The following is a 26,631-nucleotide window of genomic DNA, read 5'->3' on the forward strand; positions in this document are numbered from 1 at the left end:
TGGGGACCCGAAGGTGCACAGTCTCCTGGGTCACAGAGGACCCCTATGGCAGCACACCCAAGGTGCATGACCACAGGGGTGCATGGACCACCCCAGGGCATTTGAGACCCCTGGGCACATGGTGATCCCGAGCAATCAGGGTCCCCAGGGCCACCCTGGGGGTGTCTCAGCCCTGGCCTCGGCAGCGGCCCCCCTCACTGCCAGGGTGCCTCCCTTACGCAGGTGCCCACCCTCCTCGGAGGAGGAGCTGTGGGAGCTGCTTTAAAGTGGGGCAGAGAAAGGGCCCTTTCTTCCCCAGCACTCTGGGCTGGCAGGCGTGGGACGCCGGGCAGCGCTGGCACAGAGAGCCACACCGGAGGGTCCCGGGGGGCACGCGACACCCCCGGCACATCCCAGGCCTCCCGTCCCCAATTCCTCGGCATCCCCTCGGCCTCGCCGCCAGGCGCCGCGGGAGAACTGGCGGGGCACAACGGGGGCTCGGGGGCTGTGCGGGTGCCACGGGGGGCCCCGGGGCTGAGGAGGGGGTCATGTCAACGCTGGCCCCCCTGCGTCTGCTGCGCGAGCCCTCGAATGCCAGCGAGGGCAACCACAGCAACGCCACGGTCGGGGCCGGCGGTGGCTGGTGCCAGGGGCTGGACATTCCCAACGAGCTGTTCCTGGCTCTGGGGCTGGTGAGCCTGGTGGAGAACCTGCTGGTGGTGGCAGCCATCCTGAAGAACAGGAACCTGCACTCGCCCACCTACTACTTCATCTGCTGCCTGGCTGTGTCGGACATGCTGGTGAGCATCGGCAACCTGGCGGAGATGCTCTTCATGCTGCTGCTGGAGCACGGGGTGCTGGTGATGCGCCCCAGCATTGTCCGCCACATGGACAGCGTCATCGACACGCTCATCTGCAGCTCCGTGGTCTCGTCCCTCTCCTTCCTGGGGGTCATCGCTGTGGACCGCTACATCACCATCTTCTACGCCCTGCGCTACCACAGCATCATGACCCTGCAGCGTGCCGTGGTCACCATGGCCAGCGTCTGGCTGGCCAGCACCGTCTCCAGCACCGTCTTGATCGCCTACTACCGCAGCAACACTGTCCTCCTCTGCCTCATCAGCTTCTTCCTCTTCATGCTGGTCCTCATGCTGGTGCTCTACATCCACATGTTCGCCCTGGCCCGCCACCACCTCCACAGCATCTCCAGCCAGCAGAAGCCACCCACTGCCCACCGTGGTGGCAGCCTGAAGGGTGCCGTCACCCTCACCATCCTCCTGGGCGTCTTCTTTATCTGCTGGGGGCCCTTCTTCTTCCACCTCATCCTCATCGTCACCTGTCCCACCAGCCCCTTCTGCACCTGCTTCTTCAGCTACTTCAACCTCTTCCTCATCCTCGTCATCTGTAACTCCGTGATTGACCCCCTCATCTACGCCTTCCGGAGCCAGGAGCTCCGGCGGACGCTGCGGGAGGTGGTGACGTGCTCCTGGTAGGCAGGGGGACACGGTACCGGCCCACCCGCGCCCTGAAATGGACAGACGAACGGACGGACGGATGGACGGGACGAGCCGCGGGGTGCCCGGTCCGGGCGAGGGACTCACGGTTCCCAATAAAGGCTCTTTGCAGTGACGCTGTGGCTGGCATCGGGAGGCCCCGGGGAGCCCCGAGGGGAGAGGTCCCTCCCGGTCCCGCCGCTGGGTCAAGGGTCACTTGCTCCCGGCGGGAACCGGGAAGGACCGGCTGGGCGACGGGAGGCTGGACCCTACGCGGGGGGTGGTCCCGGCCGCCCCCGGACAAAGGGCCCATCACCGTCGCCTTTGTTCTCGGGCCGCGCCCGCCGCCGCCCACCTCGTCACCGGCACAGGAACTGTCCCCGCTCCCGCGGGGGCGACCGGCGACCGGGACCCCCAGGGTGGCCCTCCCGTACCCTGCCCCTACCCCTCCCCGTTCCGGGACGCGGTTGGGAGGGGTGTCCCCTGTGTATCCCCCCTCCCCGCTGCCGCCGCCCCCGCCCCAGGATGCTCCCGCCGACGCCGGGTGGTCCCAGGGTCCCCGCACGGGTCCCGGGGTGTCCCCGCTCCCCGTGGGTGCCGGGGGCTCCCCGCCGGCCGTGCCCCCCGCGGGTGCCGGGGTCCCCGCTCCGCCGCGGCGGGGCGTGGCCGCGGGCGGGGCCGGGCGGGGCGTGGCGGGCGGTGCCGGTGCCGCAGGGCTGTTGCGGCGCTGCGGCGGCGGCCGCTGATTGGCTGCGGGCTGCGGTGACGTCAGCGGCCGGCCCGGTGCGGCGGCGGGAGCCTATAAAGGATGCGGCCGCGGCCGCGCCGCCCCCCGCGCTCCCGGTGCCGCTCCGCTCCGGTGCCGCTCCGCTCCCGGCCCCAGCCCGCTCCCGTCCCGCTCCGCTCCGGCCCGGCAGCACCATGAGGGAGATCGTCCACATCCAGGCGGGGCAATGCGGCAACCAGATCGGCGCCAAGGTAACGGCGGCGCAGCCCCGCCCCGCCCGCCGCGGCGGAGCCGGGCGGCGGACAAAGACAGACCGGTTCCCCTCCCCCCCCCGCCGCCGCACCGGGAGGACAAAGCGCCCCGCCCTCCCCCCTGCGCCCCCCGCCCCCCGCCTTTGTCCGTCAGCACCGCGGACAGCGCCCGCGCCGCGCCCCGCCCGCCGCCTGGGGGTCCCGGGGCCCCCCGCCCTGCTCGGGATTCTGGGTGTTTGAGGGATCCCCCTGTCCCCGTTCAGCCGAGGCCGGTCCCGGGGTTTGAGGGGTCCCGATACCCTCCGCCCTGCTCGGGATTTTGGGTTTGGGGATCCCGGTGCCCGCCGCCCCGCTGGGACCTGCCCAGCGATTTGGGGAGTCCCGGTGCCCCCCGCCTGTCCCTGCCTGGGGATTTCAGTGTTTGGGGTATCCCAGTGCCTCTTGCCCCACCCAGCCCTGCCTCGGGATGGGAGGATCCTGGTGCCCCGTGCCTCGCCCGGGGGCCAGAGGGTGTTCCAGTGCCTCCCGCCCCGCTGAGCTCCCCGTCCTCCCCAGTTCTGGGAGGTGATCAGCGACGAACACGGCATCGACCCCAGCGGCAACTACGTGGGGGACTCGGACCTGCAGCTTGAGCGCATCAGTGTCTACTACAATGAGGCCTCTTGTAAGCGACCCCCCCTCAGAACCTCCTCTGTCAGGGTAGCCTGGCACCCCCACCCTGGGCTGGGGGGTGGGGCCCCAGTCTGACCCCCCCCAGTGCAGGAGGAGCTGGGTCTGCTGGGGTGGGGAGGGGTGACAGAGAGACCCACCCACCCCTTGGAGGTGTGGGGCGGGCAGGTATGTGCACCCACCCCGTGGGACCATGTCGTTTGGGGCAGGGGGAAATCATGTACACCCAGTTCCAAGGGACCCTGCGATTTGGGAGGGGTCACACACAACACCTGCAGCCTTGCCCTGTTGGACCCCGGGAGGGCAGACATGTGCACTCACCCCCTCAGACCCTGTCCTGTGGGGGGGCAGGGGGCACCTGTGCCTCCAAGTTCATGGTACCCTGTAGTTTGGGTGGGGACATGACACATGTACCCACCCCTTGAGACCTTGGGGGTTGGAGAGAGAGGAACACCTGTGCTCCCCCTGTAGGATCCTGTGGTGTGGGAGGGACAAAACACCAGCATCCCCCCAGCCCACGGGGAATGGGGACAGACATGTGCACCCACACCATGTGACCCCCATTGTTTGGGGGTAATGAGACACGCACCCACACCAAGAGCCCCTGGATTTGGGGGGGGGGACACGACCTGTGCACCCAGCCCCTTAGAACCCTGCAGGGTGCTGGGAACACCTCTGGGGCAGGATGGGGGGGCGGCAGCAGGTCCCCTCTCGTCATGGGATCTCTCTCAGCTCACAAGTACGTGCCTCGCGCCATCCTGGTGGACCTGGAGCCGGGGACGATGGACAGCGTGCGCTCGGGTGCCTTTGGCCACCTCTTCCGCCCCGACAACTTCATCTTTGGTAGGTGTCCGGGGAGGGAGGGGTGCGCCGCCCCCCGATGTTCCCCCAGCCCCAGTGTCCTGGGACCCGCCCGGCCAGTCGCCGTCCCCGGGGCACTGGGCGGGCACACCCCTCCCGCGCCGCGGGGCCCGGCACTGCCGGCCCGCCGCCAAACCTCTGCGGTTCCTGCTTCCCACCCCACCCCGGCGTCAGATCTCCCCGGTGCTGCCGGCGGCAGCGGCTGGTCCCAGCCCTGATCCTCTCCCGGTCCCCTCGGGCAGTGGGCGTGGCGGGGCCAGCGGCCATCGGAGCCTCTCTTCTTTTCCCAGGGCAGAGCGGTGCCGGGAACAACTGGGCCAAGGGGCACTACACAGAGGGGGCCGAGCTGGTGGACTCGGTGCTGGACGTGGTGCGCAAGGAGTGTGAGAACTGCGACTGCCTGCAGGGCTTCCAGCTGACCCACTCGCTGGGCGGGGGCACGGGCTCGGGCATGGGCACGCTGCTGATCAGCAAGGTGCGCGAGGAGTACCCCGACCGCATCATGAACACCTTCAGCGTGGTGCCGTCCCCCAAGGTGTCGGACACGGTGGTGGAGCCCTACAACGCCACGCTGTCCATCCACCAGCTGGTGGAGAACACGGACGAGACCTACTGCATCGACAACGAGGCGCTCTACGACATCTGCTTCCGCACCCTCAAGCTGGCCACCCCCACCTACGGCGACCTCAACCACCTGGTGTCGGCCACCATGAGCGGCGTCACCACCTCGCTGCGCTTCCCCGGCCAGCTCAACGCCGACCTGCGCAAGCTGGCCGTCAACATGGTGCCCTTCCCGCGGCTGCACTTCTTCATGCCCGGCTTCGCGCCGCTGACGGCGCGCGGCAGCCAGCAGTACCGCGCCCTCACCGTGCCCGAGCTCACCCAGCAGATGTTTGATGCCAAGAACATGATGGCCGCCTGCGACCCCCGCCACGGCCGCTACCTCACCGTGGCCACTGTCTTCCGTGGCCGCATGTCCATGAAGGAGGTGGATGAACAGATGCTGGCCATCCAGAGCAAGAACAGCTCCTACTTTGTGGAGTGGATCCCCAACAACGTCAAGGTGGCCGTGTGTGACATCCCGCCACGGGGGCTGAAGATGTCCTCCACCTTCATCGGCAACAGCACGGCCATCCAGGAGCTCTTCAAGCGCATCTCGGAGCAGTTCACGGCCATGTTCCGCCGCAAGGCCTTCCTGCACTGGTACACGGGCGAGGGCATGGACGAGATGGAGTTCACCGAGGCCGAGAGCAACATGAACGACCTGGTGTCCGAGTACCAGCAGTACCAGGACGCCACGGCCGAGGAGGAGGGTGAGATGTACGAGGACGACGAGGAGGAGTCGGAGGCGCAGGGCGCCAAGTGACGCCCGCCGCCCCCCGGCACCGCCCGCAGCCCCCCCGGCTTCGCGCTGCTGCAGCCCCAGGTGCTGCTCCCCCGCCATCCCCTCAGTGTCTCCTGACCCCATCCCCCCCTGAGCCGGCTCGGCCCCTCGCCCCCCTTCCAACCTCCCCCCTTTTCTTTTTTTACTGGTTTGTGTCTTATTATTTTTTTTGAATACTTAATAAATTTATTGCTGTCCAGGTACTACCTGTCTGTTCCTGCTGGGTGGGGGGACAGGGGACACCCGCACGGTTCAGCCCCCCCAGCCATTCCCAGACAGGGGAGGTGTTTGGGAAGCCCCCACACTCTGCCCCCCACCCTTCTGCCCCTCAGATCCAGCTGTCCCAGGCAGGCTGTGCCTTTGTCCCCACTGTCATCCTTCTCCATGCTTGGGGGGTGTGGCCCTGTGCCAGGACACAGTTGGCCCTTTGTTCCCCAGTCTGAGGTGGTAGCAGAGACCCCGGGGACCCCAGGGTGTTTCCCCAGGGCTGGGTGTGTGCCCAGTTGGGAAGGACTCGGGACACTCCTGGCTCTGAGCCCCCAGCTTTGGAGCCCATTGACCAGTAAGGGCTGTGGGCTATAGGAACAGGGGCTGTGGGAATGGGGACACTGGGGCTGGGGACTGTGGGGATGGGTACACTGGGGATGAAGGCTAGGGGTGGGCTCTGTAGGGGTGGAGACAGTGGGGATGGAGGCTGTGGGTTGTGGGGATGGGGGCTGTAGGGACAAGGTATTGTAGGGCTGGGTGTTCTGGGGCCGGGGGCTGTCGGCTGTCGGGGTGGGGACGGTGCGGATGGCAGCAGTGGGGCCGGGGGCTGTCGCGGTGGTGACGGTGCGGATAGCAGCAGTGGGGCTGTCGCGGTGGGGACAGTGCGGATGTCGCGGAGCGGCCCCGCCCGGGCGCGGCGCGGCGCAGTGCGGTCTGCCGGCCGGCAGGGGGCAGCAGCACGCAGAGCGCGGGGGGCGGGGCCTGTCGGGGGCGGTGCCTCTCAGGGGGCGGGGCGAGCGGCGGGCGCGGCGGCGCGCGCGGTGAGCGGGGCGGGGGCGCTGCCCCCTGGCGGGCGCGCGGGAGGGGCCGCGGGGGACAGGAGGGGACAGGAGGGGACAGCCAGGGGACAGCGGGGGGACAGCGGGGCCCTCGGGGGGCCGGGATGGGTGGACGGTGCCGGTACGTGGTGACCGTGGGCCGAAGCGGGCGGTGGCGGCGGGGCAGGGCGGGGACACGGGCGTGGGAGGCGGAGAGACGCGTCTGTCCGCGGGGACGGACACGGGGACAGGGACGGGGACGGAGACGGGGTATGGTGCCAGCACCGAGGTGTCGGGGACGGGGACGGTGCTGGGGTGGTGGTGCTTGTGACAGAATGCCGGTGCCGGTGTGTCGGAGGCAGTGCCGGTGCCGGTGTGTCGGGGGCAGTGCCGGTGTGTCGGTGGCAGTGCCGGTGCCGGTGTGTCGGTGTTTGTGGCAGCGCTGGGGTTTCTGTGGGTGTCCCAAGGTGTCGGTGGCAGTGAGGAGGTGTCGGTGTGGGGGTGTCAGTGCCCGTGACGGGGTTTCAGCGTTGCTGTTGGGGTGCCGGTGGCAGTGCTGGTACCCCCGGTGGGTGTACCGGGGTGTTGCTGCTGGTGGGGACGTGTCGGTGCTGAGGTGGCAGTGCCAGCCGGGGTGTCAGTGCTGGTAACAAGGTGTTTGTGACAGTGTTGCTGATGCTAGGACATCGGTGCCATGACAGGGTGTTGGTGACAGTGTCGCTGCTGCTGAGGTGCTGTTGGTGCCTGGGATGGGGTGATTGTGCTGGTGCCAGGGTGTGGGTGCTGGTGATACCGTGCAAGTGCCTGTCACGGGGTGCTGGTGATGGTGCCAGCGCCAGTGCCAGTGCCGGGCTGTGGATGCCAGGGTGCCAGTGCCGGTGCTGCTGCCCGTGCTGGGCTGACTGAGGCAGTGTCCTTTGGCCAGCAGGACGGTGGCAATGGCGTCGGACGAGCGGCTGGCCCGCTTCCGCCAGGCCCACCTGAACCCCTTCAACAAGAGCCCCGAGCAGCTGGAGCGCCCCGAGGGAGAGTGCCCTGCCCCAGGTGGGTGCTGATCCCCCCCCACCCCCGTCCCACACTGGGGTGGGCAGCCAGGCCCAGCCCCCCCCCCCCGGTACCCCCTGTCCTGGGGATGGGTTCAGCCCCCCACGAGACCCCCCGTTTGCAGCCCAGCAGCCGGATCCCCCCCCGGGGGACCCCGAGGGCGCCCTGGACCTGGGGCTGGCCGAGGACCACTTCTCCCGCCCCGTGGTGAGTGGGGCGGGTGCTGTAGGGGTGGGGGAGATATGGGGGGCTCGGCTGACCCTCCTCCTCCCCCTCGGGCGGTGCCGGCAGGGGCTGATCCTGGCGTCGGACGTGCCGCAGCTGCGCCGGGCCATCGAGGAGTGCAAGCGGGTGATCCTGGCGCTGCCCGAGCACTCGGAGCGCCAGAAGGACGCCGTGGTGCGCCTCATCCACCTCCGCCTCAAGCTGCAGGAGCTCAAGGTGGGGCTGAGGCTGCCCCCGGAGGGTCTCTGTGGCTGGGGCTCCGTGCTCACACCCATCCCTGGAAGGCTGGACCGGCCTTGGAGCAGCCCGGGATGGTGGAAGGTGTCCCCGCCCATGGCAGGGAAGGGATGACCCTTAAGGTTCAGCCCGAGCCATTCCATGATTCTTTAGTTCTCTGAGTCCCCTTTCCCTCTGCAGGACCCTGGTGAGGATGAGCCCAACATCCGGGTGGTCCTGGAGCACCGTTTCTACAAGGAGAAGAGTAAGAGCGTCAAGCAGATGTGTGACAAGTGCAGCACCATCATCTGGGGGCTCATCCAGACCTGGTACACCTGCACAGGTGGGTCTGCGACACCCCCTGCACGTCCCTGTTTGCACCACGCCCTCACTGACACCCACCCGTGCCCCCAGGCTGCTACTACCGCTGCCACAGCAAGTGCCTGCCGCTGGTGAGCCGGCCGTGCGTGCGGGCCCAGGTCAGCCACCAGGCGGAGTACCAGCTCAGCATCTGCCCCGAGAGCGGGCTGGACAGCCAGGACTACCGCTGTGCCGAGTGCCGGGCCCCCATCTCCCTCCGTGAGCCCCTGCTGCTCGGGGGGCTGGGGGGGCTGTGTTTGGCACTGCGGTTGGGACTGCTGTGGGTAGTGGGGCTCTGCGGGGCTTGAGGAAACCAGGGCTGGGGGGCTGCAGGGGCTGGGGGGAGGTGGTAGTTGGGGGCTCTGTGGGGCTGGGATGAGCTGAGAGCTCTGTGGGGTTGGGAGGGTAGGGCTGGGGGGTTCATGAAGCTCTGTGGGACTGAGGGTTGTGAGGATGAGGGGGGCTGAGGGAGCTTGGGGGGCTCTGAGGCTGGGGGAGCTGCTGGGGCTGAGGGGCTGTGGGCTGGGAGGTGTGTGGGGCTGGTAGGAGCTGACAGTGTGGGCTCTGGCAGCTGGGAGGGATGGGGATCTGGGGAAGGTGACACTGGGGCCCTGCCGTGTCCCCAGGTGTTGCTGGGTGTGCTGGGGGCACGCACAGGGTGTGGGGTGAGCAGAGAGCAGGGCGGTGGCGGTGCCAGCCCCGTGCCAGCCCTGTGCCACCGCAGGGGGGGTGCCCAGCGAGGCCCGGCAGTGCGACTACACCGGCCTCTACTACTGCTCCAGCTGCCACTGGAACGACCTGGCCGTGGTGCCCGCCCGTGCCATCCACAACTGGGACTTCGAGCCCCGCAAGGTGGGGTGGGGCCACCCTCGGTGTCACGAGAGTCCCTTGCGACAGAACCCCTGAGTGGAGGCCACCTGGGGGCCCGTGTCCTTGTTCGTGGGGGTCCCTGGGAGGCGCATCCGTGGGTAGAGGTGGCTTGGGAGCTGTGTCCTTTGTCATGGGAGTCCCTGGGGGGCATCTCCCTCGGTAGAGGTCACTGGGGGGGATCCCATTCCTGATCTTGCATGTCTCTGGGGACCATGGCCTTGTGTAGATGTCACTTGGGGGATCACACCCCTGGTCCTGGGGGCCACATTCCTGATTAGGGGGATCACTGGGCAGAGATCACTTGAGGGGAAGCCATGTCCCTGTAATGGGTCCCCGGCAGGGGTCTGCAGGTGGTGGCAGCAGGGCTGGCAGGTGCTGAGGGTGGCCCTGGCGGTGTTGGCAGGTGTCACGGTGCAGCATGAGGTACCTGGCACTGATGGTGTCACGGCCGGTGCTGAAGCTGCGGGAGATCAACCCACTGCTCTTCAACTACGTGGAGGAGCTGGTGGAGATCCGGGTGAGTGCTGGGGCTGGGGAGGACACCCCAAGGGCAGGGGACACCACAGAGGGCCTGTGCAGTGAGCAGGAGGTGGGGGGACCCCAGGGGCACCCACTGGGTCCCACAGAGAGGAAGCAAAGTGAGGATGGGAGTTTGGGGCAGAGAGTGCCCAGACTGTAACAGGGATGAACTTGTCCCAATCTGGTCTTTTTCTTGTCATGCTCCTGTCTCCTGTCATGCCATTAACAACCCTGTCCCCATCCTCATCGTCATCCTGCCCCTACCATTGTCCATTTCCCTACGGTCCTATTCCTATCACCACCTCTGTTCCCATTCCTGTCCCCATTCCCATCCTGTCCCGTTCTCACACTGTCTCCATCTCATCCTTGCCCCTGTCCCCATCCTGCCCCTGCCACTGCTGTTTGTCTTTGGGATCCCTGCCCTTCACCCATTCCTGTCCCCATTCCCACCCCTCCATTGTGTCCCCTGCAGAAGCTGCGCCAGGACATCCTGCTGATGAAGCCCTACTTCATCACCTGCAAGGAGGCCATGGAGGCGCGGCTGCTGCTGCAGGTCGGGCAGGGGCCAGGCCAGGCATGGTGGTGGTCACACCTTGGTGACGGTCACACCTTGGTGACACACCACAGTGCGGTCACACAGCGGTGACGGTCACACCACAGTGACAGTCACACAGCGGTGGCAGTCACAATGCCCCGTTGCCCCACAGCTGCAGGACCGGCAGCACTTTGTGGAGAACGACGAGATGTACTCGCTGCAGGACCTGATCGACATCGAGGCCGGGCGCCTCAGCTGCTCCCTCACCGAGATCCACACGCTCTTTGCCAAGCACATCAAGCTGGACTGCGAGGTGAGCCCGTGCTGGGGGGCAGAGCCGTGGGGAGACCCCCGTGGGGCCAGGGGAGGGCTGGCGGGGTCACCACTGTCACCTGCTGCCTGCTCCCCCAGCGGTGCCAGGCCAAGGGCTTCGTCTGTGAGCTGTGCCGGGAGGGCGACGTGCTCTTCCCCTTCGACAGCCACACCTCGGTCTGCGCCGACTGCTCCGCCGTCTTCCACAGGTACCGGCATGCTGGGGCGGGATGTGGGGATGTGGGGGTGGCAGGGGGTGACCCAGCACTGTCCCCTCCCTCTCCAGGGACTGCTACTACGACAACTCCACCACGTGCCCCCGGTGCGCCAGGCTGAGCCTGCGGAAGCAATCCTTGTTCCAGGACTCCGGCACGGAGGTGGAGCCCTGAGGGGGGTCTGGCCCATTGTGGGGTCTCAGGCCCAAAGCTGCCCCCACTCACCACAGGGCCCTGGGATGGACACAACCAGCCCAGTGGTGCTTTGGGAACTGGGGTGGGCCTGGCTCTGGGACCCTCTGCTCATGGACGTGGCAGCACTGCCGGGAGGGAATCACTGCTGGGCCCCAGCCCTTCCCGGGAGCATGGAGAGCCTCACCGGCGGGGCAGGATCGGGTTAACTGGGATCCGGTAAAGGCCCCGCAGCAGCTCCTGCCGCAACTGCCTGGAACCGGGCTGCGGGCGGGGACAGGTGCGGGCCAGGGCTGGTGCTGCCGTCCTGCAGGGACAGGTGCTGGCAGGAGGGCTCAGCCCTGGCACCGGGATGGGACCGAGTCCCTCCCACACACAGTGCCGGACTCTGGTCCCTCCCCAGCCCACGGCACCACCGTTACCGGGGCCGAGCCCCGGGGGGATGCTGTGGGATCTTCCCCAGGCAGGACCGGGTGCAGTGTGGAGCCGCTGCCTCCCCTTCTCGCCGGTGTTTCCTGTAGCATTAACGAGTCTCTTTGCGCAACCCAGCACTCGTGTCCCTGCTTCGGTCGGCGAGGGGGGCACCGGGGGCACGGGCAGGATGTGCGAACGCCCGGGGGTGGCAGCCCGGGAGCTCCCGCCGAGCCTGTGGCTGCCGGGGGCGAGCACCGGCACCGACCGGGGGCCCGGGCCGGTCCACGGGTCAGCGCCGCCCGCGGGATAGAATTGCGCTGCGCGGGATGTGCGGCGGTCACCGCCGGTCTCCCGCCCATCGAGAGCGGCCACGGCCACGCTGCCCCGGTACCCGGTAGGGCCGGGCACCCCCCTGCCCGCTGCTCCCGAGCTGTTCCGTGTCCCCAACTCCTCCCGCTCCCCCGCGAAGCGGCGCAGACGGGCAGAGGCCGGCGGTGGGTTGGTCGGTCGGTTTTACCGGATCACAGCACTGCTACATCAGAACCGGGCGGGCACCGGCACCGGCCGCGCTCCGTCGGGCCGCGCTGAGCCGTGCGACCCGTCCCGTCCTGCCCCATCCACCGCTCCCGGCAACCAAGGCCGTGCCGCTCCCGGGGGCCGGCGGGACCGGCCCGGTTTCCCCCCGGGGCCGCGGGCCACCGGCTGAGGGCAGCCCGGTACGTCCCCGCCGCGGGGCTGGGGCCGCCTCTGCCCTCCGGGCGGTCTAGCCAAGCGGGAGTCCTGCGCCCGGGGACGGGCTCCATCGGTACCGACGGGACCAGCACCGGCGTGTCCCGGTGTCCCCCGGCGGGTTTTGTCCCTACGGCTCCCGCGGGCGCTCGGCGGGCAGGAAGGCGTCCGGGGGTCCCGGGGGTCCCGGCGGCAGCTCGGGGTCACTCAGGTGCTTCTTGTCCCGGCCCTGCTCCCGCGCGCGGGTCCAGGAGGGCGAGCGCAGGTACCCGGCCCGCGGCACCGCCGGCGGCTGCAGCCCTGCGGGACGCACGGGCGGGTGGGCGGTCAGCGGCGCACCGGGACGGGCGGACAGACCGGGACCGGCGGCCCCGGACCCCCGCTCACCGCCGGGCGTCTCTCCGGCCGCGTTCTCCTCGTCGGAGTCGGCGAAGACCTCGGCCAGCTCCTGGTCCGACATATCCGTCAGCTCGGTCAGGTCCAGCAGGTCGAAGTGCACCTCCAGCGAGGACACGCTGCTCAGGGGCTCTGCGGGCACCGGGCACAGCTGGGCACCCGCCGCTGTCCCCGCCAGGACAGGCGGGGGTCTCTGCTCGGGGACCAGGGAGCTGGGAGTATGAGGGACTTGGGGGGGAAGACCACGACTGGCTGGGGGCTATCAGGGGACCCCAGGGACAGGCAGGAGACCCCAAGGGCTGGCAGAGGACTCTCGGGGACAGGCAGGAAACCCCGGAGCAGACCGGAGGTGCTGGGGACAGGCAGGTGATGCTGTGGGCAGGCTGACATCCCAGGGACAAAGCAGGGGACCTCAGGCACGGGCAGGGATGGCAGGAGCTGGCAGGGACCGCAGCTCAGGGCCTCACTCACGTCGGCGCTCGGTGACCTGCAGGAGGCCGGCGCTGGGGATGGGGATGCCCCCCTGCTCCTCCGCGGGGACTCGGGCGGTCTCCTGGGCCGGCCCGTGGGTGGGGGTCCCTGCGGGGCGCTCCGGGACCAGCGGCTCCTTGCCAAGCTCTGCCACATCAGCACCTTCTGCGTCAGTGAGGGCAGCTCCTCTTGGGGCCCCCGGCAGTCGCGGGGTGCCCAGCTAAGGGGCCGGGGACAACAGAACCCCGGGGAGGAGCGGAGGACGGGCAAAGCGGGGAACGGGCTGCCCGAGCCCCTCGTGTCGGAAGCTGGCAGCCCCCGCCCCGCGCCCCCCTCCCCGCGCAGCCCCTTTGTGTCGGCGAGACAAAGCGCAGGCTGTGCCGGGGCCGGACAAGGGCGGATTGTACCGGGACTGTCCCCGCGAGGAGCCGGAGGGGCAAGGCGGCCGTGGCACAGCCCGTGGCACACGGTGCCGGTACAGCCCGCGGTTGTGGCACACAGCGGGGGCACAGCCGTGTCTCGGGGCTGAGCGGGCACCGGGGGTGGCAGGAGGCCCTGTGTGGCCAGGGGGGACACAGCACCCTGTCCCCCGAGGTCGGTGCACCACGTGCCACCACCAAACCGTGCCACCACTGTTACCGGGTGGCACGGCTCAGGGATGGGCATCGCCTCCCTCCCACCGGGATGGTGACAGCGGGGCAGGGACAGAGACCTCCAACCCACGGGGGAAAGGGAAGTTCCTGGTGCTGGCACGCGGAGCTGCAGGACACGTGCAGGACAGCAGCGGGACAGCAGTGGGACAGCAGCCCTCTGCCCCGACACTGGCTCTGCCACATCCTGACCCCGCAGGGGACATCAGGCACCCCGCGCTGACGGTGCGTTCCCTCGGGCCGGGAAATGGGCTCCTCTTCCCGCTCCAAAGCAGAGCAGAGCGGATCCCCCCGCGGCGGACACGGGGGCTCCCCGCTCCCACCCGCTCCCGCCACCTGCCCGGCCCCGGTGGGTGACACTGTGCCGTGTCACCGTAAGGAGCGCGGGCCCCTGCCCGCACCACGCCCCCACCCACCGGGGCGCTGGTCCCGGCTGCAGAATTCCCCTCTGGCCTCTGCCTGCATGGTCCCGCCGTGCCACCGGCCGTGTCACCAGCAGTGTCACCGGCCGCACCGCTCGCTCCGGCCCGGGCTCACCGGCTGCCTGGCGGGAGCGGGGCCGGATCAGGGATCTCTCCCTCGCGACGTGTGCTGACTCACGGCAACCGCAGAGCCGGGCAGCCGCCGGTACCGGCACCCCCCGGCACCGGGCACCCCGCGGCACCCGCAGCCCTCCCCGGTGGCACCGTCCCCCCACGGCCCCGGTGTCCCGCCGTTCCCCCGGTGCCACGGGGCTGCCCCACGCTGGCGGCTACGGCACAGTCGTGTGCGGGCCACACGCGGGAGGGACGGGCGGGCAGGGGAGCCCTGGCACCGCCTCTGTCTCCAGGTGCAGCCCCCCCAGAATTCCGGCCCCCCTCAGCTGCACCAGCACAGCCACCTCCCTGTCCCCAATCCCGCACTGCCACAGCCGTGCGGGATGGCTGCTAGGTACCCCACTGCTCCCCTGGGCACCCCAGAGTTCCTGCATGTCCTGTGAGCCCCCTACCGCCCCTCTGCACCCCCGGGCACCCCACTGTCCCCCCACATTCCCTGGGCCCCCCGTAGCAAGCCCAAGTCCCCGGTGCGCTCCCCTGCTCCGTGTGACCACCTGGCCACCCCACTGCCTCCCCTTGTCACCGCCCTGCACCGCACCTCCTGCGAGCACCCCACTGCCCCTCAAGCCCCCGGGGCACTCCCTCAGCCCCCTGAACACCCCCGTGTCCCCCCACATTCTCTGAGTGCCCCACTGCTCTCTCCCTCCGTCCCCGACTCTCCCGGCACAGACACCCCCGGTTCCCGGTCGCCGCCCCACACATCCCGGTCCCCCCGCAGCCGGTCACCCCCCGCTCGGCCCCGCGCCCCCCTTTGCACCCCAATGCGCCCCCACGCAGCTCTTCCCGCTGCACCCCCGCCCTACATCTCCTTGTGCGCCCCGCGGGGCCCGGCCCGGTTCCACGGTGATGGGCGTGCCGGTCCGAGCCTCCCTGCTCTGCCCCCGCCCTCACCTCCGGTGGCGACCGCTGCCGGAGCCGCCATGGGCCGGGCTCGGGGCTGATGCCGGTGCCGGTGCCGGTCCGGTGCTGGGCGGGCCCGGTGCCAGCCCGCAGCCCGCACGGTCCTGCCCGCCGCGGCGGGGGCGGGGACACCGGAGGCGGGGACACCGGGATAGGCGGAGCCGAGGGGCGGGAGCACCGGGGGGACAAGAGAGGGCGCGGAGGGGACCGGGAAGAGCGGGGGGGCTCAGGGACCGGGGGTGCAGCGGGGACCGGGGGATGCGGGAGCTGAGCCGGAGGGCCGCAGCTGTGGGGACAGCCCCGGTCACACCGGAGGGCGCGGAGGTGGGGGAGCCTGGGCCGGGCACAGCGGGACTCCCCCGGTTTGTCCGACCCGTCCTCCCGAACTCCCCCGGTTCTCCCCGAACCGCTCGGTTCCCCGGGCCCCCCCGTTCCCTCACACAGCCCCCGCCGCCTCCTCCCGGCCCGGTCCCCGGAATGTCCCCCCGGTTCTCCCCGGTGTCCCCTCCCGGTCCCCTCCCGCTCCCTCCCGGCCCCCGCCGCTCCCGCTGGCCCCGCCTTCGTTGCCAGGGCGGAGCGTGGCGTTGCTAGGGGGCGTGTCTTCACTCAGTGCCCCTCTCGCGAGATCTCGCCGTCCTCTCGCGGGATCTGCCGTCCGTTGCTCGGAGACACTGGTGCCGCCGCCATGGTGAGAGCGGAGCCGGCCCGGGCCGGGGCCGGGACCGGCAGCAGAACCGGGGCCGGGGGGAGGACTGCGGCGGCTGCTGAAGGGTGTCCGGCAGCTGGGGTGTGTCGTCAGGGGAGGGCGGTGGAGCCCCGCGCCCCGATGTCTGCGAGCCCCGTCCTGTCCCGGTCCGCTCCCGGGGCGGGTACGGAGCCCCCGGCGCCGTGCCCAGCAGTGCGGGGACGCTGCTCAGGCGTCATGTCGGGTACAGGTGTTTGGTGCCTCGGGTTCATCGCGGAGCTGGGTCGGCAATGGCAGCGCATGGGTCTCTTCCCGGCCGCTCCCGGGGCCCGGCTCGGTGTCGCCGCTGTCCCCCGTCCCTGCCGTGAGAGCGGGGATGCTCCGGGCCCGGCACGGGGGCCCTGAGCGGCACGGTGTCCTCCTCACCCATTCACCTGCTCTGCTTGGCTTTCTGTCCTCAGGCACCCAAAAAGAGAGGGGGGAAAGGGGCCAAAGGCCCGACGGTGGTGGATGCCCTGGCCCCGGAGGACATGAGCAAGGAGCAGGTGAGCGGCACCGCCGGGGAGGACGGGAAGGACGGGTGGGGACAGCTCCGGGGACCCTGCCTGGCGCCTGGCCAGCTCCGGGGACAGCAGGTGCACAGGGTGACAGGGCCGAGCAGCCGGCTTTGTGTCACTGGCGCCTGCCTGGGGCTGGGGAGGGCGGTTCCTGCTGCTCTGGGAAGGAGCAGCCGCCTCATCCCTCCCTCTGCTCGCCAGCCCTGGGTTCTGGGCACTGCTGAGAATATTGGGGCCCCTCGGGACAAGAAAGAGGGGCTGGAGCATGGCCAGAGAAGGGAATGGAGCTGGGGAGGGGTCCAGAGCACAGGGAGAGGCTGAGGGAGCTGGGAAAGGGGCTCAGCCTGGAGCAAAGGAGGCTCAGGGGGCCCTCGTGGCTCTGCACAGCTCCTGCCAGGAGGGGACAGCCGGGGGGGTCGGGCTGTGCTCCCAGGGAACAGGGACAGGAGCAGAGGGAACGGCCTCAGGCTGGGCCAGGGCAGGTTGAAGTTGGATATTGGGAAAATTTCTTCCTGAAAAGGGTTGTCCAGCCCTGGCCCAGGCTGCCTAGGGCAGAGGTGCAGTCCCCATCCCTGGAGGGATTTAAGGGTCATGTGGATGTGGCACTTGGGGACATGGGTTAGGGCTGGCATTGGCAGTGCTGGAGGAACAGTTAAACTTGATTTTAGAGGCTTTTCCATCCCAAACAATTCCATGAACCAGAAGTATTTAAGCACCTGAGTGTTGTGGCAGGAATTATAAAATAAAGGCCTCATAAAACCAGGCCTGCTCTTTAAAACTAATTGTTAGCCTGCCACTTCTTCTAAGTGCAGCTAGTACTTTGCAAGTTCACATGCAAAAACTAACTTGGAATGAATAGTTTTCTAACATAACAACCTATTCTTGGGTGAAAAATAAGGGCACCTGCATAAACATTAGATCTGTTCCATGAGAACCCACAAAAGAAAAATGTAAATAACCTGAACCTTAGCAGGTACACACAAATCACCTTCTGACCAATAAACAAAGTGGTGAGAAAACCGCCAGCCAACAGATGCTGCACACGAGGTCAGTGAAAACTGTGTAAAATGAGTTATGGGAATAAAGACTGGGCTTTTCCTGCATGAAGAAAATGGAGTCTTGTTTTATTCTGATACCTGGGAATGCTGTCACTGGTGTCACTGTCATTGGTGTCACTGTCACTGGTGTCACTGGTGTCACTGGACACTGCCTGCCAGAACCCCATCCCGGACAGTGAGGTTTTGTGGTTCCTTTTCCAGAAGCTGCTGGGTTGGTCAGGGACCCCCACAGCCCCACAGCGGTGACAGCCAGCACATCCTGCCGGGTTTGGGCCGTGGACTCTCCAAAGGCACCTGTCCAAGGCCGGCCTGCCCCCTCACCTGGGCTCTCTTGGCTTTGCAGCTGCTGGAGCACATGGTGCGTCTGCGGCAGGAGCTGGACCGCGAGCGGCAGGAGCGGAACTCCTTCCAGCTGGAGTGTAACCGCATCCAGGGCTGCTGGGAGATCACCCGCCGGGAGCTGGAGGAGAGGAAGGCGGAGCTGCGCACCCGGGACCGCGAGATGGAGGAGGCGCAGGAGCGGCACCAGCTGGAGATCAAGGTGGGGCTGCAGGGCTCCAGGTGAGCTTGGGCAGCTCTGAGGACCGGAGGAGGAGGGGCTGGGCAGGATGCGATCCAGGAGTGTCTCACCAGCATCCCAGGTCCAGGTGTGTCCTGCTGAGCCCCTCACCCGTCTCTGGCCTGTCCTTAGGTGTACAAGCAGAAAGTGAAGCACCTTTTGCACGAGCAGCAGGAGAACCTGACAGAGCTGAAGGCAGAGGGAGTCCTGTCCCTGAGGAGGGCCCAGAAGGATCACTGGGAGCAGGAGCAGGAGCTGTGGAAGGAGAAGCGCTCCTTGAACATAAGGCTGAATGAGCAGGAGTTGGCCAATGAGGCAGCCATCACAAACCTCTGCCTGGTATGTCCTGTGAGGTGCCTCATCCCCAGCATGGGAGCAGGAGTGGGATTTTGCCTCCCTGGCCCTCTGAGGGGTGGGGTGGGATTTCTGGTGCAGGAATGGGGAGAAGGGGTTCCTGGGTGACTCCCCTCCCACAGTGGGGAGCTGTGAGAGCAGCTGGAGAAACTACAAGCCACTGTTTGCATCAACATGGGATCAGAATCCTTTCCCAAAGAGCAGGAGGGAGTCCCTGGGAATGGGCTGGCTTGGGATTTGGTTGTTTTCTTCCAACACGGAGTTTCTTCCTCACAGAAACATGAGGAGGAGATGGCCCGGCTGCGCAGTGACTTCGAGCTGCAGACCAAAGGTGAGGCATGAGGCAGATCCCACAGGAGCATGACAGGGAGAGCTGCTTCTGGTTCCCAAGCAGCACCTTGAGCACATGGGGGCACGTTCTCCCCAGTTCTGGCCATTTTTCCCTTCCCTGTTCTGGCCATTTTTTCCTTCCAGTTCTGGCCAGCTTCCCACCCCAATTCTGGCTGATCTCCCCCACCCGAGGTTCTGGCCAGTTTCCCCCATAAGTTCCAGCTGTTTTTCCTCCCCATATCAGACTAGTTTGCCCTCTACTTCTGGCTGGTTTTCCCTCCCAATTCCAGCTGGTCCCAACCCACACAGTTTTGGTGAGTATTCCCTCAGTTACGGCTGGTTTTTCTCCCTTCCCCATTCTGGTCACTTTTCCTCCCCAGTTTCAGCCAGTTTTTCCCCAGCTCTGACAATTTTCCCCCCAGAGATGGAGGCCAAGTACACCAGGAAGATGCAGGCACTGCGGGATGAGCTGGACCTGCGGAGGAAGACAGAGATCCATGAGCTGGAGGAGAGGAAGAACACCCAGATCAGCGAGCTGATAGGGAACCACGAGGGGGCTTTTGGTGCCATCAAGAACTACTACAACGATATCACCGCCAAAAACCTGACACTCATCAACCTCCTGAAGGTATTGCCCGTCCCTGTGCCACCCCTGCACCCAGGGACTGCTCCTGCCGGGGTGTCAGCTGGATCTGGCAGTTCCCAGGGGTCGGTGTGGGTGCTGCTGGTGGCCTGTACATGAGTGGGGAGGGTGTCCTGAGGGTGTGGGGCACTCTGAGGGGCTGGGCAGTCCCGGGAGCCAGCACTTGTGTTCCCAAGAACAGGAGCAGGTGGAAGAACTGAAGAAGAAGGAGGCTGTCCTGGAAAAGGAGAAGGCAGATGTGATGCGTGAGAACAAGGGGCTGACAGAGCCGCTGCAGGAGGCCCAGGAGCTGGTGGCTGAGCTGCAGAAGAAGTTGGTTCACTATTACAGGGACAAGGAGGCCCTGATGGTGAGTGCTCAGCCCTGTCCTTTCATGGGCTCGTTCCTGGAGGGAAAACACTGAGCTCTGCCACTTGGTGTGCTGTGATTGCTGGGCAAAGCAAGTCCTGTTCTGCTTACTGTGTATTTGTGGGATCTCATTTGTGGATCCAAAGAGAGACTGGAAGGGAGACCAGCCCCACTTCAGGGGGGTTGGTGTGGGCACTGCCTGGTTTTCTCTCTGCTGCTCACTCTCCTCCCTTCCCAGAACACATCTCCAACACTTCCCAGACAATCCTGTGCTCTTTAACCCTCCCTTCCCATTCACAGACCTCCAAAGCCCATCTGAAAATCGCCCAGAAGGAACTGAAGGATCTTCAGTGGGAACATGAGGTGCTGGAGCAGCGGTTCAGTCAGGTGAGACCTGCAGGCAGGGCTGGGCATCCCATTCCATCTCCAAACCTTCTCCAAACCCTCTGCAGAGGACAGGGCGTGGGGGCTTAGCAGAGGCTGTGCTTAGCCCAGGGCTTTGCAAAGCTAATCCCGAGTCGGGTGATAACCGCTGCTCCCAGCAAAGCTGCTCCCAGCTCCAGCCTCTCCCACGGTCAGCAGACAGGCCTGGCCTTGTCCTCTGCTAAGCAGTCATGCACGCTCCAGCAGGGCCCCAGGCTGCCTGGGCTGCGTGGGGCAGAGCTGGGATGGGGGCATTGCCACGGGCCCCTCCTTCTGCCAGGGTTCCAGGATCGCTCCCTCCCATTGTGGGGTGCTCGAGAACAGCCCTGCAGAGCAAGTGCTCCCCCCCACTAACCCAGATAAATCTTACGAGGCAGGAGAGAACTCATTTGCAATTCGTAGAAATCCCCAGGAATATGAACATTGATCCGAGGCCTCATTAGCAATCCATCATTAAGACAGCGCCAGATTCAGAGCGTTCAGAAATAGGCTTTGGAGGAGAGACTGTGTCCTAATTAGGACACTTATTAACTAGCTGTGAGCCAGGGACTGCTGCCAGCTGTGGGGATGAGAGGAGAGACCCCTGTGGGCCGGGGGCCCTCGCTGGGGTCTGAATTAGTGCTGCAGGGCATTCCATGCCTGGAGGGGAGGAGGAGGAGGAGGGAGAAGCGCAGGTGCTGCACCATGGAGAGAGGGAGAGAGGGAGGGGAGGGGGGGAGGCTGTGCTGCAGCACCTGCCTTCCCTGTGGGCTGCAGGTGCCGTGGGGAGCGGCTGGGCTGAGCTGCTGGACCAGTTTTCTGCCGTGTTTGTGCTCCGCCGCATTGTGCAGACCCCAGTCAGCCTTGTGCAGGCCCCGTGTCCCCTGGGGTCCTGAGGGTGCTGTGACACTGTGCCGCCCCCCGGAGCAGGTCCAGGAAGAGCGAGACGACCTCTATCAGAACTTCACCAAAGCCATCAACGAGGTGCAGCAAAAAACGGGGTTCAAGAACCTGCTCCTGGAGCGGAAGCTGCACGGACTCCTCACCCTCCTGGAGCAGAAGGAGGTGGAGCTCAGCGAGGTCCTTGCAGCCTCCAACCTCGACCCCAGTGCTCTCGCCTTGGTCTCGCACAAACTGGAGGTACTGGGGCCCGGCAAGGGCTGGATTTGAGGGGCAGAGCCCACTGTGGGGTGCCTGCTGCCCCTGGAAAGCACCAGTCCCCGTCCTACATGGCTGTAGGTGGCACGTCACTTGTCACTCATCCCCAGCACTCCCAGGGCCACGTGTGGTGCCGCAGGGCACTCGGCTCTGCCTCGAGAGCAGAGCGTGTGGGTGTTGGAGTTTGGCACCGATCTGTCCCTCAGGTGGGGCCTGTTTGGAGGATCATGGCCGCAGGCTCCATGGCACTGCCAGCGCCCTGTGCTGCCACACAGCCAGCTGACTGCCAGCGGGTCCAGTGGCACCCAGGGGCTCTGTGCAGGGGGGGCTGCACCCGGTGAGCCTCGCCTGGCCATGGGGGCAGTGCAGACAGGATCCTGGGGCTCTGCGGTGTCTGCCGTGCTAAAAATACCTCTGCGGAGAGCCTGGAGACCCACATTCCTGCAGCCTGCCGCAGCTGGAGCCAGGGAGCAGCACTTGTGCGGGTTGGGCACAGACACAGGGAACGAGGGCTCCACCACCTGGTGCCCTCCTGCTTGTCCCCAGCCAGGTCCCCGCTGCAGGGGGAGTCAGGGAAGCTCTGGGATGCTTTGGGATGCATACCAGGCCTATGGAACAGGCAGCGGATGTGTCACCTCCCAGCATGTGGAAGGAAAACACATTCCTGGGATGGCATCACTGGCGTCGGGCTCTCCTGCAGCTGCTGGGGTCCCTGAATTCCTCCTCTCAGCTGCCTCGGGGAGCCTGGCTCCCTGTAATTCCCGCGGTGCCGCAGCAGCAGGGTGGTGCTGCTGGAGCAGGTGCTGCCAGCGCTCCCCGCGCAGCGGGGCGGACCGGGATGGCTGTGGTGTTCATCCGGGAGCTGCCTGTCCCTGCCCGGGGCTGGCTGTCCCTGGCAGTGCCACTCAGAGGGGGCAGGGTGGTGGCCACCTGCCAGGCTGTGCTGTTGGCTGCTGGGCTCGCACTGCAGCTCCTCGTGTGCTCTGCCACGCCACAGCCACCGCGGCCAGCGCGTCCCCAGGGCTGGGCAGAGCAGCCTCATCCCAATCTCCCCTTGCAGGACATGCTCAATTCCAAGAATGCCACCATCCAGGACCTGCAGATCCAGCTGGCCAGAGTCTGCAAGGTAAGGGTGGGGAGGAATCCTGGAGAGGTTTGAGAGCTGTGTGAATGTGGCACTTGGGGACGTGGGTTAGTGCTGGCCTTGGCACTGCTGGGGGAACAGTTGGACTTGGTGATCTTAGAGGCATTTCCAACCCAAACGATTCTGTGATTCCATGGCTTTGGCGTGGCAGTTGGAAATGAGACTGGGGTGCAGGGAGCTCTCCTCTGCTGACAGAGGGGCTGACAGGGACCCTTTCCTCGCAGGCACACAACGACATGCTGCAGACCTTCAAGGCAAAGCTGACAGCCTTTGGCATCCCCCTGGACAACCTTGGTTTCCAGCCGCTGTCCTTCCCCATCCCGGGGCAGGAACTGGGGCAGGGCCCTGCTGGACTCGTTTCAGTGCCCACCTGATGCTGGCAGCGCTGAGGGTCCCACTGGCACACTGGTAGTGGGACTGTGCCCTTTTCCTGCTCCGTGTCTTTAAACAGATGCCAGTGAGCATCTTCAGGAACCTCTCCTCCCAAGGGGGACTACAGCTGGAGGGCTGCAGGCATCTCACCCACCCCACCAGGCTGCCCCTGGAGCTACTTCTGTTCCCACAAAAGTGGAAGGTGATTTTTTCAGACAAATGGTGCTGTTTGGAGTTTTTAATGGCCTCGATGGTATCATTCCTGCATCCCCAGGGGAAGGCTGTGCCCCTCTAACTGCCCCGGTACGTTGTGTAGGAGTAGGGGCTGATCAGCAGTGGGACGTGGAGCTTCTGTGCCGGGTCGGTGATGATGAAGACAACCTGAGGAAGAGTGAGGAGACAGCAGTGAGAATCCCCCTCCCATAGTGAGGCCCAGGGGAGTGCAGCCCCTTGAGCCTGGCCCCAGCCCTCAGACATGCTGTGTCACCTGTCCCAGTGTCCCCACTCTCCGTACCTCCACAAAGGGGTAGAAGCTGGTGTGCCCCAGTCCCTGCCAGTACTCAGCTGTCTCAAAGTGCAGCTTGTAGGTGCCAGCCTTGGCCTGTCCTGGTGCCAGAAGGGGCTGGCAGCGCCCGTCCGCATCCGTGTGCCTGAAACCGGAGCAAGGCAGTCCTGCTGTACCCCAAAACACAGCCCTGCCCCACCCCCAGAACCTGCCCTGGCCATACCCCCAAGCACCAGCCCTGCCACCAGCAAACAAACCCCAGGTGAAGGCTGGGCAGCCAGTTGTGCCAGGAGCCTTTGGCCAAGCTGACAGAGCCCCGGCAGCAGTGTCCCTGCTCCACTCTGGTGCCACCAGCTCTCCTACCTCTGTGCCAGCTCCATCCACTGCAGTCCTGGCTCCTGCAGCTGGGCCAGGCGGACAGCAATGCCAGCTGCTGGCAGCCCCGTGGCCGTGTTCAGCACGTGGGTGGTCAGGGTGCCCTTTCCCACCTCAGACATGCCGTCAGCCTGTGGCAGAGGGGGGAACAGGGCTGGAACCTGTCCTGGCAGCACCATCTGCCATCTTGTGCTGCAGCCAAGCCCCTGCACTTCACTCTTCCCCAGAGCTGGGATGTGGAAACCCACGTCCTTCCCACGCCACGGTGCTCAGCCCCAGGCACCACGTGGGTGCCAGCTGGTTCCCACCAGGATGCAGGGCTCTGGGCTCATGGCAGCACCGTGCTCCCTGCTCACCTGCCCGTCCTGGTGGGCCTCGGCACAGCACAGCAGCCAGCCTGGACCCGACGAGGAAGCAGCCCTGTCCCAGCAGCCCCATCCCTGCCCACAGTGTCACGTGTGGGTGGACATTGACCCTGCCCAGCTCTCTGGAGCTGCCTGGCGCCAAGGTCAGCACGGCTGAGGGCAGCCAGGCCCCTTCTTCTCCTGGAGCTCCCAGGCTTGGGTGGGAGCACGGTTTGGGGCTGCGCCCCAGCAGCCGGCAGGACCAGGCAGCCTCCCTGGAGCCAGACCAGCTCCTGCTGCCAGCCCAGCACCGGCTGACGTGGGGGTGCTGCAGAGGAACCCTGTCGAGCTTACCTGGCTCTCCTGTGTCCCACTCATCGGCCAGGGACCTGTGGCTGGTGACCCCACACAAAACGCCATCCCTGGCCTCCCTTGCTGGCGCCACAGCCTCTCCCCGTGGAGCTGGCGTGGCTGGATGCCGCTATCCTGGCACGGGGCTCCCACAGAACTGGGTGCTCCTCCCCGGCTGGGCTGAGCTGGCACGGGCAGCTTCCCAGGAGCCCCGCTGGCACCCACGCTCCGGCAGCGCTGTGGCCCTGGGGCTAGTGGCCCAGAGCCTGGTGGGAAGTTGGGGCACTGGGCCGGGAGGAGCCACAGCACAGCTGCCATCCCAGTCTCGCCTCCCACCATGGAAAGCACCCGGAGCACATCGGTGCTGCTGCGGCCGGACACGTGCGGCTGTCAGGAGCCAGCACCAGCCTCACCACACCCTGGCCCTGCCCTCTGCACCGCAGGGGCACCGGGGGGCTCAGCCTCTCACCTGCACCCTGATGTGGGCGGTGGCAGTGGCTCGCAGCCCGTGTCCCCCCGAGTCAGCAGCCTGGATCTCCAGGGTGTATTCAGGGACCACCTGTGGCAAGAGGCTGTGTGACACACGAGTGGGGGATGAGCTCAGTGGGGGCTGAGTCTGGGGCTCACCTCTGCCACCAGCCATGCCATGGCCACAGAGACCAGCCCAGAGCTGCTGTTGATGGTGAACATCCCAGGCTGGGGCTTCTCTGGCACCTGGCTCAGGATGGAATAGCTCACAATGCCATTGCTGGAGTTCACGGCGTCGTCTGCGTCGGTGGCCAGCACCCTCAGCACCGATGTGCCTGGAGCAGGTGGTTATTCCTGGCCTGTCACACATCCCTCCAGTGCTGCCTGCCAGCTGGTGGCAGTGGTCCCACCTGGCTTAGCTCCCTCCAGCACAGAACCGTGGAATACTGCCTGGGTGAAGACGGGCCGGTTGTCGTTCTGGTCCGTGACGGTGATGATGATCTCCATGGGGTCTTCCACGGGCTGCCCGTTGGCCGACACGGCGTGGGAGTAGAGCTGCAAGGGCACAGTCAGTGTGTGTGCAGTGCCCAGGACTGTCCCATCCTGCCACAGATGCCCCCTCACTCACCAGGTATTTATCCTTCTCCTCCCGGTCCAGGGGTTTTGTCACCTCCAGCCACCCCGTCTCCCGCTCGATGATGAAGACACCCACGGGGATGGTGTCCGCTCCCTGCCCCGTGATGCTGTAGAAAACCTTGGTCTCCTTGTCCTTGTTGGATTTGATCTGGCAGCGAGGCAGGAAGAGGAGGGTGAGACGTGTCCCAGTTCCCCAGGGATCCCTCTGGACCCTGCCTGGTCCCTGTGGGGACACCTACCTGCACCAGCTTCTTGGGGAAGGGCCCCCGCTCGTTCTCAGGGCAGTTGATGGGGGGGATGACCCAGTCCCTCTTCTGCCGCCGGAGGCCGTGTCCGTGCTCCGGGAAGATCAGCGTGTCCTGTGGGATGGACAGCGGGGCTGCGGGGCCACGCTGGGACACGGCTCTGCCCGGAGCCTCCCGGGGGATGGCCATGCAGCACCCCCGGCCCCACTGTGAGGGTCCCACCAGCAGGAGGAGGAGGAGGGTGAAGCTGCAGGGCGCCATGGCTGCAGCTGCACTGGCTGCTCCCCCCAGGTGCCTGCTGGGAACCCTCCGAGTTGCGTCAGTGACCTTGGCCAGGAAAGCTGAACCGGCTTTGCATGGCTGCCAGCCCCGGGGGGGTCTGGGGGCGCCCTATGCGGGGACCCAGCACAGGAGATGCTGCTCCAGGCTGGGGGGACGATGGAGTCCAGGAGGCCCCCGGAGCTGTCCCTCGGTGGCCATGGGAACCCCCCCTGCAGTGGGGCTGGGGGGGCACACACAGGTTTCCCCCCCCCCCCCCCCCCGTGAGAGTTCCAGCGCACCCATGGGCGGCAAAGGAGGAGGAGGCACCAGGGGTGGCACGGAGGAAGGGGGAGGGGGCTGTTCCTGCTGGGGCGGTGGTGGGAGGCGCCACGGGAACACCGGCAGGGACGAATGGCGAGACCACGGAGGCGCCTGGAAATACCGGGATGTCCGGGCGTGTCCACCGGGCTGCGCTGAGGGGTCGGGCACCGGGGGGCGGCACTGAGGGACCGGCCGTGCCCGGCGGGGAGCGGGCGGTGCCCGAGCATTGCCGGGCCCTACCGGGAGGTGCCAGGGGGTTCCAAGGCGCTGCCGATGGGTGCAGAGCGGGAAGGTGCCCGAAGGGTAACCGGGGGTGACCGGGGAGGTATCGCGGATTGCCGAGAGTTGCCAGGGCGTTCCAAGAGGCTGGCAGGCGGTGCCCCAGGGTTCCCGGGGGGTACTGCGGATTGACGGGAGGATTTCAGACGGGTGCCGGGTGTGCCCGGAGGGTATTGAAGGTTCCAGTACGGGCCGGTGCTCGA

General features: G+C 66.7%; 4 protein-coding genes across 10 annotated transcripts; 2 read left to right on the plus strand and 2 right to left on the minus strand.

Annotated features, from left to right (window-relative positions):
- Positions 1-489: 489 nt before the first annotated feature.
- On the plus strand, positions 490-5,567 carry TUBB3 (tubulin beta 3 class III). The gene is made up of 5 exons (XM_059857679.1): positions 490-1,468; positions 1,997-2,450; positions 3,006-3,114; positions 3,852-3,962; positions 4,271-5,567. Exons 1-5 carry the CDS (start codon positions 528-530, stop codon positions 5,344-5,346), a joined length of 2,691 nt encoding a protein of 896 aa, XP_059713662.1. The 5' UTR covers positions 490-527; the 3' UTR covers positions 5,347-5,567.
- A 780-nt stretch (positions 5,568-6,347) lies between these two features.
- On the plus strand, positions 6,348-22,863 carry DEF8 (differentially expressed in FDCP 8 homolog). 7 transcript variants are annotated; one of them, XM_059857579.1, is made up of 21 exons: positions 6,348-6,392; positions 7,318-7,433; positions 7,558-7,640; positions 7,725-7,874; positions 8,076-8,217; positions 8,289-8,514; positions 9,017-9,086; positions 9,508-9,621; positions 10,096-10,176; positions 10,331-10,471; positions 16,180-16,263; positions 17,677-17,874; positions 18,025-18,231; positions 18,523-18,577; positions 18,867-18,890; positions 18,999-19,204; positions 19,401-19,568; positions 19,868-19,954; positions 20,900-21,109; positions 22,188-22,253; positions 22,496-22,863. In XM_059857579.1, the coding sequence occupies exons 2-21, from the start codon at positions 7,328-7,330 to the stop codon at positions 22,643-22,645; spliced, it is 2,568 nt and encodes an 855-aa protein (XP_059713562.1). In that variant the 5' UTR covers positions 6,348-6,392; positions 7,318-7,327; the 3' UTR covers positions 22,646-22,863. The 7 variants fall into 7 exon arrangements, with proteins under 7 accessions (XP_059713562.1, XP_059713563.1, XP_059713559.1 ...); XM_059857580.1 differs by having other exon boundaries at positions 6,351-6,392; positions 7,315-7,433; XM_059857576.1 differs by lacking the exon at positions 6,348-6,392 and adding an exon at positions 6,498-6,531.
- On the minus strand, positions 11,786-15,165 carry DBNDD1 (dysbindin domain containing 1). The gene is made up of 5 exons (XM_059857584.1): positions 15,025-15,165; positions 13,954-14,081; positions 12,888-13,034; positions 12,408-12,548; positions 11,786-12,320 (listed from the first exon to the last, which is right to left on the minus strand). Exons 2-5 carry the CDS (start codon positions 14,000-14,002, stop codon positions 12,151-12,153), a joined length of 507 nt encoding a protein of 168 aa, XP_059713567.1. The 5' UTR covers positions 14,003-14,081; positions 15,025-15,165; the 3' UTR covers positions 11,786-12,150.
- Positions 22,864-22,866: 3 nt separating the features above from the next.
- Positions 22,867-25,859, minus strand: LOC132332886 (cadherin-1-like). Its single transcript, XM_059857583.1, has 8 exons — positions 25,562-25,859; positions 25,315-25,470; positions 25,097-25,241; positions 24,846-25,021; positions 24,688-24,777; positions 23,512-23,654; positions 23,158-23,293; positions 22,867-23,024 (listed from the first exon to the last, which is right to left on the minus strand). Exons 1-8 carry the CDS (start codon positions 25,826-25,828, stop codon positions 22,935-22,937), a joined length of 1,203 nt encoding a protein of 400 aa, XP_059713566.1. The 5' UTR covers positions 25,829-25,859; the 3' UTR covers positions 22,867-22,934.
- Between the last annotated feature and the right edge of the window lie 772 nt (positions 25,860-26,631).

The sequence above is a fragment of the Haemorhous mexicanus genome, chromosome 12 (assembly GCF_027477595.1).
Source record: "Haemorhous mexicanus isolate bHaeMex1 chromosome 12, bHaeMex1.pri, whole genome shotgun sequence".
Lineage (NCBI taxonomy): Eukaryota > Metazoa > Chordata > Aves > Passeriformes > Fringillidae > Haemorhous > Haemorhous mexicanus.

Excerpts from the sequence above, each read along its gene's own strand:
- TUBB3 (XM_059857679.1), top strand. The coding sequence starts at position 528 with ATGTCAACGCTGGCCCCCCTGCGTCTGCTGCGCGAGCCCTCGAATGCC. Across the intron at positions 3,115-3,851 it reads CTACTACAATGAGGCCTCTT|CTCACAAGTACGTGCCTCGC; the intron begins GTAAGCGACCCC and ends GATCTCTCTCAG. Across the intron at positions 3,963-4,270 it reads CCCCGACAACTTCATCTTTG|GGCAGAGCGGTGCCGGGAAC; the intron begins GTAGGTGTCCGG and ends TTCTTTTCCCAG.
- DEF8 (XM_059857576.1), top strand. Across the intron at positions 8,218-8,288 it reads GACCTGGTACACCTGCACAG|GCTGCTACTACCGCTGCCAC; the intron begins GTGGGTCTGCGA and ends CCGTGCCCCCAG. Across the intron at positions 19,205-19,400 it reads CACTCATCAACCTCCTGAAG|GAGCAGGTGGAAGAACTGAA; the intron begins GTATTGCCCGTC and ends TCCCAAGAACAG.
- DBNDD1 (XM_059857584.1), bottom strand. The coding sequence starts at position 14,002 with ATGCAGGCAGAGGCCAGAGGGGAATTCTGCAGCCGGGACCAGCGCCCC. Across the intron at positions 13,035-13,953 it reads CAGCCGGGACCAGCGCCCCG|AGCTTGGCAAGGAGCCGCTG; the intron begins GTGGGTGGGGGC and ends CTGATGTGGCAG. Across the intron at positions 12,321-12,407 it reads GGCCGGAGAGACGCCCGGCG|GGCTGCAGCCGCCGGCGGTG; the intron begins GTGAGCGGGGGT and ends TGCGTCCCGCAG.
- LOC132332886 (XM_059857583.1), bottom strand. The coding sequence starts at position 25,828 with ATGGCGCCCTGCAGCTTCACCCTCCTCCTCCTCCTGCTGGTGGGACCC. Across the intron at positions 23,655-24,687 it reads CCGCCCACATCAGGGTGCAG|GCTGACGGCATGTCTGAGGT; the intron begins GTGAGAGGCTGA and ends CCTCTGCCACAG. Across the intron at positions 23,294-23,511 it reads TGGATGGAGCTGGCACAGAG|GCACACGGATGCGGACGGGC; the intron begins GTAGGAGAGCTG and ends CTCCGGTTTCAG.